This window comes from Amblyomma americanum, chromosome 9 (assembly GCF_052857255.1).
Source record: "Amblyomma americanum isolate KBUSLIRL-KWMA chromosome 9, ASM5285725v1, whole genome shotgun sequence".
Classification (NCBI taxonomy): Eukaryota; Metazoa; Arthropoda; class Arachnida; order Ixodida; family Ixodidae; genus Amblyomma; species Amblyomma americanum.
The window spans coordinates 84597199-84609276 of record NC_135505.1 but is presented as its reverse complement, the minus strand read 5'-3'; the positions used below and the strand labels follow the sequence as shown (position 1 = coordinate 84609276).

At 42.3% G+C, this 12078-nt stretch overlaps 1 protein-coding gene across 1 annotated transcript in view; it reads left to right on the top strand.

The window, feature by feature from the left end:
* The window catches only part of LOC144104962 (venom metalloproteinase BumaMPs1-like), a 41521-nt gene extending 40839 nt beyond the window's left edge, over positions 1 to 682 (top strand). Inside the window, exon 13 of the mRNA XM_077638191.1 lies at positions 319 to 682. Coding sequence (XP_077494317.1) covers positions 319 to 519 — 201 coding nt within the window. The 3' untranslated portion in view covers positions 520 to 682. The remainder of the gene's footprint in view (positions 1 to 318) is intronic.
* The last annotated feature ends 11396 nt before the right edge of the window (positions 683 to 12078 follow it).

Genomic DNA, 12078 nt, shown 5'->3' with positions numbered 1-12078 from the left:
CATGTTTATGCACTGCCTTTGATTTGATTTATGGTGCACTGTCTTTGTATCAAAAGTATTTTTTTTTTTTTTTACGGTGATACTGTCGTTTGATGCAATGTATTTTGTCCACCATCATACTATGTTATTATTTGTTATTTCTGTGTTGTTCACTGCTGTATAAACTGTTTTGGGGAAATGTGAACTCATTGGGCTTTACCGCCTTTTGTCGCAGTTCCCTCTTTCATTTTTGAAGAAAAATAAGCATCAAACCTGAACCTCAGGATGGCAGTCTTTGCGGGTCTTTGTTTATAAGAAAGAAACCCTTCTTTTTTACAGGTGTGCGTGCGAGGCCATTGCAGGCATGACAAGGAAAGAAAAAGGAAGCACGGGACGAAAAAGAAACCCACTAATCACACTCAAAGGCCGAAAACTACCACACCTAAGACGACTGTAACCACGAAGCCAACGACCACGACGACTGCAAGGTGGCGACTTGGGTCTGGATGGGGTTGGCCTTGGTTGAAAGGGAAGAAATGATGCAGAGTAGTGCAACTAATCTCTGTTCATGGAAGCCCAGTTGTCGCAAATATCGCTGTAGTTATTATAAAAGTGATTGGACTGATAGTCATCTGGGAAGCTAAAAATGTTATGCGCCAAAAGGAGCTCTAAAGCTAATAAATTCACATTGCATTTGTGTTGACTCTTGCATACCTGCAATTTCATTTGTACGGTATTATCTCACAGTGGTTTGCTTACTAGATGCACAAACAAACCGGGAATGCCGAAGTAATTGTTGTCAAAGCGCGTCTTTGATAGCGTGGGTGGCTATGCTATTTGAAGAACGTGAGTACGACAGGGGACTTCGCTAAAATGATCACAATTCATGGTGCGCTATGCTTGTTATATGCGGCTATAATATCAAAGCACGAAAATAGATGTGGTTGGTATAGGGAATATCTGCTTGTCTGGCAGAACATCGAATCCAAGGAATTGAGTGCTGCGCAGGGCCCCAATCTAAAACAAGATTCCACTTTCGATGGCGCTGGAACAGGTTCACTTCTTTTCGCATCGTTCCTCAGGATAGCATCGTTCCTCGAGCTAAGCGAGGAGGCTACGTCATTAGCAGTTGACAACTTGCCTCATACGAAGCCAGGGCCCCAGCTTGCTATGCGACGATAGCGCCTACGTGCATTACCCGATGGTTGGCTCTCGCGGCCTGTGTTTCACTCTGTGCTAGTTTTTTTTAAGGCCGTAAGCATAAAACGGGGTTACCTTTCATTCTCGGCAGTAGCAGTAGGAACATGTTATGGAAATCACAACAAGATTCACGCCGCAAAAAAGAAGCTAATTGCTGTTCGGAGTGTATTCGCATGCAAAGAAGAAATAAACATTTGTGAAATACTAAATGCCGCTGATAGAGTTTAAAGCCACGCTTTCTGTTGAAACTATATTGTTTTGTTCTTGTTGTGCCCTTGGAGAATGACACATACCTACGAGTGGGATTGGCCACACATCTAAGTGTCAAAAATAGATTATAGACTGCTTGATGTAAAGAAGTAAAAGGAAAAATTATAATAGGAGAGGTAGGAAAGCCGCACAGCTACTTATTTCTCCTTTTCTTTTCCCTACGCCATCTCGATATGATGAATGCATTATCATCGTGCCTATGCATTCATGTGTGCAGTGTAGACCACACATGGCCATGTCCACACTTTGTGCTTATAACAACAAAATCTGCATACTTATTTCAGCGCGGGGCAAATTTATTTAATACATAGAATTTGTCCGTTCTGCAGGATGATAAACCACAAAATTGTCCAGGAAGCTCCTTTAAGAAAACGATGTAATTCGGTGGTTTAGTATCAAGGAGTCCAATAATGAAGAATCGAAGAATGCCTCAGTACTTTTGAATACTCAGGAAATCAAAAACATACAAAAACTTCAAATACACAAGCAAAGCGATATAGATAATGAACATGAAAGAGCTAAGGTATGCTTACAAAATATAATATCTATAATATTATAATATTAATACATCACTAATCAACCAATTTCGGCGGCAGCAGCGAGGAAGATGGGAAGCGAATAAAATAAAAATTCACTAGTCAGCTGAACATAACTGGAGGTGTCAAACATTCTGGGTGTCTTTTGTTGTCTTGGTGACCTGTGCAGTTCTGATGAATAACAGTGGACGCGTGGTGCAGAAGCGAATCCAGGTTTACATACCCAAGATTGTATTTTTTCATACCATGGCACCTGCTGCAGGAAAAGAAAAGATTTGCCATGTGACCACCACAGATAGCTGCGTAAATCGCCGCTAGCTGCATAAAGCAATTCGCCTACCGGATGATGATGTTCGACGAGCTATCACAAGAATGGAGAAGCGTAGATCTAGTAACACAACACGTCTGACAATGCACCAATTGGTGTTATTTTTACTGCTTTGTTAGATCACCTAATGTTGCGAGAAGTAAGTGCGTACGCGATTAACTTCTGGAACGGGGCATTTTCCTAACGTACACGAGGTCTCTGGAGACCTGGAGGGAGGTTGTGGGGCTGGGGATGTTCGTTTTTGTTTCTAATACTTGAAAAAGGTTGTCGTTGAACAACAGCTTGTTTTTGGGAGCGTGTACGGTATTTTCTGCTGGACCCGTACGTTGCCCTCTAGTTTTTGCCTAGGTGCAGGCCTTACAAGAGTCCGGTCTTCATGCATACAAGAATACCTGTTCAAGGATTGTAGCGTTGCTTTGACTTGATCATAAAATATTGCACCAGTTGATGAAAAAATGAAACAATATTGCCGCTTTCGCTCTCACAGCTGTGTGGTGGTCTCTGCTCACCAGTGCGCTCCTGTGATGGTCCCCTTCCATGCCCTCCATGGCGGTAGAAATTCCGGTCATCTTAAGGTTTCCGACATCATATAGGCTGAAGACGAATGAAACGCGGTCAAAATACACGGGCGGACTTGTGAAAAAAATTCCTATTAAGTCGCCCAGTCAGTGTCTTATCATGGCAGGTCTGGGCCACGCATTCCACACAGGAACAACGAAACTTATTTTTTTAGGTGTGTTCAAACTACCTGAAGCGGTTGCAGCATGCTAGTCGTGCCTCAAAGAAATAGCAGACAGCGGAAAGCTGCCTGGTTCCACTAGCTCATAGAGGTATGGGTTTGTTATGGTTTTGCCTTTTCTATAGTTTCTGCGTCCAGAAGCGGGGTGCCTGACACGAAGGCGTGTGTTACATGAGCAAATATGGTGTATAATGAAGTTCATTCAAATGAAGTACATTTGCAATTAATCCTTCTTGGATTTCAGTCAGCCAAAGAACCAAGCTACTTTCAGAAATGCTACTCGGCAATGGACCATGTTCGACTATCGACCAAGTGTTGGCGACATGCGCGAATTATAGTCTACCTCTACACACGGCCGTCATAGATAACAAGAAAGCACTTGACTTAGTCGAAAATTAAGCCCTAAAAAACCGGAGCCCATTCAACCGATAAAAACCCGAAATCTTCCTCTCCAACGGCAAAATGTTGGTCGTGGTATAACATGGTATAATCGGGTCATATAAGAAGAATTACAGCAGTCAAGTTAGACAACTCTCAGTTCTCGGAAACATTTGTTGCAGATATTAAAGCACAAGTACTTATAATGGTTTAACATTGTGCAGCTGAAGAGTTCTTGAGAAAAGAGCGAGCCCTAACCATACCCAAAAAAACTGAACAAAAGCATTTTTGAGCAGAAAACCTTTCATAAACGAATTTTTTTTATAGAACGTAAGAGTTCACTATAACGACCAGTATATCCGGAGATCAACCGACGGCAGTCGTATTCTTTTTCTGTTAACAATTTTGCTATCGTCAACGACGTTCCCTTCGATTTTCTACGGCAGTCTAAAGTGTTTGATGCGATCTATAGAAGTACTCTAAAAGAAAGATTTTGAGGCATATCAGAAGAGTAGACAATTACCTTCAATACTTACCTAAGTGTGTCTTACAATTTTCAAATGTTCAAAATTTTTAGTGGAAAATGTTGGACTTCAGTAAAGAATTCAGACAGGGGTGTAGCTGGCCTCTCCGAACCTGTTTTCGTTTTCGAATGTAATAATGTCCCGAACATGCCTACACGCAAAAGAGAGGATTTTTGGGCCAGTTCGTTCATGGTTCTAGACTACAAGACTTGATGCCAGAACTAATCACCGATACACACGTAATTGCTAGAAGAGCATGCGATAAAGACAGTGGACGCCACTTCTTTTTGAACAAGAGGGGAGGTTTGGGAGTTTATCTAGAATGTATGCAAGCTTTGACATGCGATGTGTGCTCAGGTGCGGCTGGAATCACTGCCCATGAGGAGAGATAGGTAAAAATTTCCGCAAAAAAGTGGTATCACGTTACCAACTGGTGGTGAAGGCAGTCGATCAGAAAGAAGATAGCTTAAGGTTTTCGAAGAAAACTTTATTGGGTGGACCTCACCACTACTTTGACGTGAACTCGACAGCGGGGATAGAAAGAGATGCGCTGTACGATCTTATAAGATTAGGCTCCCGGTCGTTTACAGATGTGGCAAGTTTAAGTGTTAAGAAATGAAAGATAAGACCTCATAATGCGCCTAGAAAAATACTGAACAGCGCATAATTTGTTGTGTGCGGCTTCCAGACATATATTGTCCCCCTTCGCGTTACAAAGTGCTGCGGCTTCGTGCTGCTGAAAATAAGGGATAGGCATAAAAAATGAACACTGAAAACAGTGTTTGCAACAGTATACAGTGTTTGTGTCCTCCACGGAACAAAATTTCGCTTGTTTTGAATTTTACTGTGTTTTTCAGCAGTGTGAAGCTTCAGCTGAAGCCTGCACGAACCGCAGAGAGTTCACATTTTTATGGAGGAGATATAGCCTGGTAACTTTTCATTCTCGGCAGCATAGGTTGAAACAGTGTTTTGATATTGGAAAAAAATGACCGTAGATTACTGTAGTAGGTAATGCGGATTTTAAGCGCAGCTCTCCACACGCCGCCTACCACCGCTGACAGGTGGCCTGAGGAGATGGCGTGTGAAGATGGCGTGTGAAGATGGCGTCGGAGATGGCGTGAGATGAAGGTGTTGTGTGGTGGCGTGTGGGATGCCACCGCTGACAGGGGGCATGTTATGGTGCTAGTCATCCTCCGGGATTTTCCCGTGTCAGCCACCTTCCGGTGTCCATTACCCTGCTCTCGCCGTGGAAGGTGGTGTTTCGTTCTGTTACTGCCTGCCAACACGCCACCTGTCATACGCCGTAACACGCCACCTGCCAGATGGCGTGTTAGGCTGACAACGTCGACGACGACGCGGAACGCAGAAAGAGCCGCCTAAGAGCATAGCTCCAGAATTTCACACGCAGTAAGACAGTAGTTTTGGTTCGAGAAATGTAAAATGGCACGGAAACAGATTCATACACACGCGGAGTGGTGAATGAGGCCACTACACCAATGCATTCCATCAGAATAACCGCAAAAGACCATGCATTTTTCTCTCTCTCTCTCTCAGCTCTCTTGTTCTCAGTATAGAAGCTTTTCCTCTTCTTGTTCCAACGGCACCTGGACAGCTTGTACAATTTTTCCTCTTACCTACTCGACCCTGTACGCAGCGCGTTCTTCTCGTGGCTATATATACAGCGCTTGCATTTTACAAACAAAGCAATATTTAAGGTGACACTGCATTCTGAGAATTGTCCCTTTTTAAGGAAATATGAGGAGTTAATGTTGGCGAAATGGCGTTTTTATGCGCTTTCAGGAAATTTGAAGGACAGAAATTTTACTTTTAGCAGATTACCGAAGATTTAAAGATTCTGCACAAAAAAGGGGCTCTAAATAGAAAATTTTGGCTGTAATAGATGTAATGTTTTCTTAAGACATGCGACATCACTGCCTGATGAGTTCCGTACGCAAGCAAAAGTGTTGATGCGATTTTAGCATATACGTTCCTCAAGCCTGACAAATTCCCTTGAAAGGTGGGTTGAGCTAAGTCGTCCATGTAATGATGCATGCCGCATCAGCGGATTTATTAACTTTCTGGCCGATAAATGAAATGCGATATATGATATCACATTTTAGAACTAAATTCTTGCTCCGTTGTAGCGTCTAAATGTTCTCCTGTTCTATAAGGCGATAAATCGAGCTCACCTGTGGCATGTACTTCTTTTTTCTCGCGATTTGTAATCAACTATCTTACCGCGATAAAACAACTACACGATTATTCGCGCGGTGATCAACACCACAAATAAAAAAATCAACATTCTCCATGCACCTTGCGTTCATTGACAGTTGAATTCCTTCATATGTCTCATAAAGAGCCTGTCTTTCCCCTTCCCTTTTCTGCTCAATAGCTTAACGAAGGCTTTGGTTCTGGCAGTCCTGATTACATAGGTAGCCTAACATGGCTCTCGCAAGGCTTCCAGCATCACTATTTCATCACGTGCCACGTGACATTCGCGGTAGTCCAAGATGCAGTACTTCCGTCGTTATGGATGACGGTGGCACTAGTGAACACTCTGAACATTAGATTACACACGATATATGTACCCCCCAAAAAAGAAGATTAAACAAAAGTAGTTGTAGCGAGGCAGTGGAGGCCTGGGACGCGACGTACTTAAGCGTGTGAAGGCGATGCAGGTGCCGCTAAGTGCAAAAACATTCTTCTTTAAGTTACATACCGGAACACTACCAGTAAAGAAATTTTCGGAGGGGAACCATTTATTTCTACCTTGGGGATCACTTTGTTTAATCTGTAAACAACCGGAGACAATAGACCACGTTTTTTTGCATTGTTGGGAAGGGGTATACTTCTGGGACATCTTGCAAAGGACTTTAAGAAAGGAATTTCCGCTAGACTTTCATGGAATACGGTACTTGCCTGTAGAGAGTGAGGATGAGACGCCATTCGACCTTATTATGCAAATGGGACTCCACTGTATTTGGCGCTCCAGAATGGCAGGATATCGTTGCGATCCTGATGCACGGCCAGCACGGATCTATTTTCAGGAGTGTATGTATAAGTATACTGAAATTCAGAAAATCGCTCCTGAAGCTCCCGAGTGGCTCGAAAGAGTAGAGCCATTGGTGGCGCTTAGAGAGTTTTGAGTTTTAATATGACGAAGGCACAACCCACCAGGCGGATAGTGTTAAGTATTGTTCATTGTGCCCTGTAAGTGTATTTGTGTATTGTGGTTCTTGCCGAAGTCAGGCAATAAAGAAAAAAAAAGCCGTTGTAGCGAAATTGGTAGAGCACCAGACGCGAAATTCGGTGGTCGTTGGTTCAAATCTCATTGTCGGAACGTGCTTGTTTTTTTCCTCTGTTTTGCAATCAATTATCTTTCAGCGGTAAATTAATTACACTATTAACCTCCAACTGATCGGCACCAAAAAACAAAATAAAGATTAGAAATATTCCTCCATGCTTCTTGGTTTCGTTGACTGTTGTCTTATTTCATATGTGCGTCGAAACGAGCCCCTCATTTCCCTTCACTTGTGTGCTGCTTCTTTGACACCTGTTATATTACTTTCCATCCAACGAAGATTACGGAGGAGTAGTTAGAAAAAGCGTCGTATTGTGCCAGAAATGCTGAATTTTGTCCTACCTAGAGTGGTTGTCTTGATATTATTTCCTCTAATTACGCTTTTCACGTTAAAGGAATATTTTATTCGCCAAAACTGTCTAAACCATGCGCTTCCAGTTTAGCCTGCATGGATCGGATAAAACGACAACTTAATCGACGAATATACCTGTGGCTTAATCTAGTCCTCGCGCCATAATAATCTTGGCTGCACCGGCCACATCGAGCGCCCGACACTGGAACAGCAGCGTATTAGATTACAAACCACATGTGCATGAAGCGTTCCATACGGTAACCAGACGCTGTGCAGAACACACAGCCGCATGCAGGAGCGCGCATCGCTTAACTGCTGCATCACCTCATCGGGTATGAGGACTCCGAGCGACGTATCAGTGTAATGTAGAAAATGATGAATTCCATTCCATTAAGCATTCACGCTATCGAGTCGTAACGTTACGGCGCAGCCGAACTGTGCTGTCCTTTTTATTGCGCTAAGACTAGGACCCCTGCTCACCGTCTCCTCCAATCTTTGCCTTAAGCCTGCTTGACCTTTTGGGGACATTTTAGTGCATTTTATTTCGATTTTTTTTCAACATTTTTAGTGTTTTTTTTGGAGGGATTTGCATTTTATTATTTTTTTTTGCATTTTTTTCACTTCCGTGCAGTTCTTTTTTTTTTGGATTTTGAAAGTTTTACAACTGCACGAGCTTTCCAAACGCACTAGGCTACGGCCAGGGGTCTCCTTTCCAAGCGCACACCAAGTAACTGCCGGGGGTCTGGGGAAGGCGGCCGCTTGTACCCTATTTTTGGAACCGGTGGGTATCCGGCGATGCTGGGGCTCGAACCCCGCACCTCCCGAAGCCGAGGCGGACGCTCCAACCTACTAGGCCACGGCTTCTCACGAAAACTGAAAATGAGGTGAAAACCAAAGTGCTAACGCACCTAATTCGCATTTGCCCTAACCACGCTAAATCGCCCGTCAGTTTTTGTTCAGCTTCGGAAAGGGCTTTTGAAGCTTAACTTATTAGTAAGGCACCTGGATTTGCATGCCAAGCAAGATATGTGTTCCTCCTCCTACAACTTTTTCTGCAGCTTGAAAGTTCACAAATTCACGAAAAATGCCTGTTTTTGAAACGGGAGGGGAGGATGGATGCCATACTAAAGAAGCATCGACGTCGTGCGCGCGATTCGCTATTTTCCCATCTTCTTCATAGCAGAAGGGCACCGGTTTATTGTTTCGACGCGAGCATTCGCAACCCCTAGTTCTCAATGTCCATCTCCCTATCATTAACAGCTTGACTACGCTCACAGCAGGCCAAATGCCTCTTTATACCTCTCCAATTAACCCTGCCCTTTCTTCATTGCAGAAGGGCACCGGTTTATTGTTTCGATGCCAGCGTTCGTAACGCCTAGTTGTCAATGTCCAACTCCCTATTATTAGGAGCCTGACTACGCTCACAGCAGTACAAAGGCCTCTTTATACCTCTCCAATTAACCCTGCCCTTTGCCAGCTGAGGCCACCTTATACCCGCGAAAGTTATTTGCCTCATCCGCCCACCTAACTTGCTGCCGCCCCTTGCTACGGTGCCTTCTCTTGGTATCCAGTCCGTTGCTCTTAACGATGATCGGTCATCTTGCCTTCGTATTATATGCCCTGCCAAGACCATATCTTCTTCTCGATTTTGACTAGGAAGTACTTAACCTGCGTTTGTTCTCTGATCTACTGTACCCTCTTCCTGTCTATTAACTTTTTACCTATTATTTTTCTTTCCTTAAATCGCTGCGTTGTCTTTGACTTAAGTTCAACTCTTCGTTAGCCTCTACATTTCTGCCCTAAAGGTGAGTAGAGGTAAGGTACAGCTGTTGTATACTTGTATCTTTAGTGATGGTGGTAAAAGGCCATTAGTGATCTGCGAGAACTGGCCAAATGAGCTCCACCCCGTTCTTATTCTTCTATTTATTTCGTTTCGTGATCGTGACCAGCTGTCGCTACCTGCCCTAAGTAGACATATTCTTTAAACACTTTCACAGCCTAGCTACTAACTGTAAACTGCTCTTCCCTTGCGAGGCTGTTGTACATTTCTTTTGTTTTCTGCATGTTAATATTCAGACGCAGCATTGTGCTCTGCCAGTCTAAGACATTGATGATGCTGTGCAATTAATTCACTGAATGACTTAGCAAGACAATGCTTTCAGCAAAGCATAGATCAGTAAGGTATTCGATATTAACTATTTCCGCAACTGTTCCCAATCCAAGCCTTGGGAATTCCGCGAGAGAGCAGATTCATAACAAACTAGTAATTACTTTTTGCTTTCTACAAAGCGTAGCTGTAAAGGAATACTATGAAGGTTTTTTTTAGTTAAGTGCAATCTGCACTTTTACTCAGCATGAATTTCCGAACCACTTTTATTTCGAAACGAAGCCTTCATTTTTGCAAATGATCTTCGGACATCCTTTACCAGAGTGGTCCGGTAGAATGCATGGCTATTGATTTAGCAAAGTATTTTGGTGAAATGTTGAACGAAACACTACTTTATAAATGGCGTAAAGCTAAGAATCATTTCCTTGTGAATCGAACGGCTATTTTCAGCAGGCTATCTTCAGCAGTTTTGACATTATCTCAGTTCTTGAATAGAGGTCGGTAAAAACCTACATAAAGGCTCACAAGTTGCATTCACAAGACAGTCTTTCCTGCATGGCTCATTGCAAGTTTTGTCAGTAGTTTATTTCCGGCGAGTTCACTATCACTCCTTTTCACCTCCCTCTTTTCTTCCCGTTTAATTCTTTCTTCCACCGAGTGGTTGAAATTTCACCCAGGCTGCTGTAACTATCGCATATCTATCCTACTTTATTGTGGCAGTTGGGCGTGCTGTTTGAGACATATCCAACTTTTTGGGCAAAAATTGTGAATATTGATAAAATGTAATGTTAAAGTAATGGCCCATTGTTCCCATTTGCAGCCAACTCTTTCTTTTAAAATTTATTCATCGCTCCCGCAGAGCAGTTAAGACTGACTTAAAAGTACTTGCGGGACGCTTCTGACAGTCGCAAGAACGTTGCTAGTAAAAAAAAAAAACACAAACCTGTGGTCGGGAGATCTGCAGATATATTGCTTGTTACAGTGAAATCTTACGATATATAAAAATAGCGCTATTAAAATCTTCCCGCTCAAAATGATTTTCTCCAGAATTGTTGGGCATGCTTGAACCATATAGCGCATCTAAATTCGAGGACAGCAGAGAAAGATAGGAGAGGCATAGCACGCGTGTGTATCTTTCATTTCAGTGCTATCGTCATCATAAGACTCACTCTATCCATGGAGTCTAATGGAATCGTTTGTTGCATTTTTTTATGTTAAAGCACTAAGCTCTTGCTATAGGGTCGATATAGTTGCTACGCAGTCTGGGGAGTGGTGGTATGATTTTTTCTTTGAGTCCCGATATTATAACAACATCCTGAGTTCTGTTTTTGCCCCGAGCTGTGTTCAATAACTCTACTTCTATTTAACTGATCTCTCCCCTCCTAATTGGATCTCTATTGCAAGAAAAAAAAAATCAGAAATGATTTTACTGTTAAAGGACATGGCCAGTGAAAGCGTACCCGGTCCGTTAATGCCTTACGAAGCCGTCATAATGAAATGAATATCAGCCTTCGGAGTGTTTTTCTCAGAACAAGTCTGCTTTGTTGAGCGAGAGTTGCTGAGCGGTCACTAAGCTTCAAACATCATGTTTTCAGTAGTTTATTTGTTCAAATTGTTGTCGAATAATAAAAAAAATTGGTGGAAGGTCGGAAAGAGGCCTCTGTTTGAGGTCTGAGAGGTTTGAGGTCTTGTTTTTTGTAATTGCTCTCTCCTGGTAATAATTTGTTTTGGTATACTGTGTTTTGTTACACATTATGTTTTTTTGTTTTTTTTTTCTGTTCTGTTCTTGTGCTTTTTTTTCAAGCAAATCAATTGTACAATGTTTTTTTTTTCCACGTTTCTTGAAATGTGTTTTTTGTGTACTTTGTTTGATGTCTGTCTTGTGTTATTTACCTGGTATAATTTCAGTGCTCCGAATTTTGTACTAAACTTGTAATTACTGTTGCAAATTAGAGGTAAATGTCTGTTTTATTTATAATGTGTTTTTACTGATACTGCTATGTAACGGTCTTCTTGGCCTTAGTCAAGCTGCATGAGCAGCTTTTAGCCAAGGAGATCCTCCAGGCACTTTCTGGAAAAATAAACATTGAATTGAATTGAATTGAATTGCTGAGTGATTAACACAAAGATCAAATGCTTACTTATACAAAAAAAGCGAACGTTGCTAAGAAATGAAGCGTTCTCATTTAACTACCTGCTAAAACCCAAGAAGGAAGTAACTGTCAGACCAAATTTTTGTTTTTGGCTTTCTTTTGAAATGCATGTCCAGTTGCGTCCAATAATGAAGCCAACTGGGAGCGTAAGCTAGTACATACCCAGCAATTTTGAGCGGGAAACCTTTTCTGAACGCAATTTTTTCACATA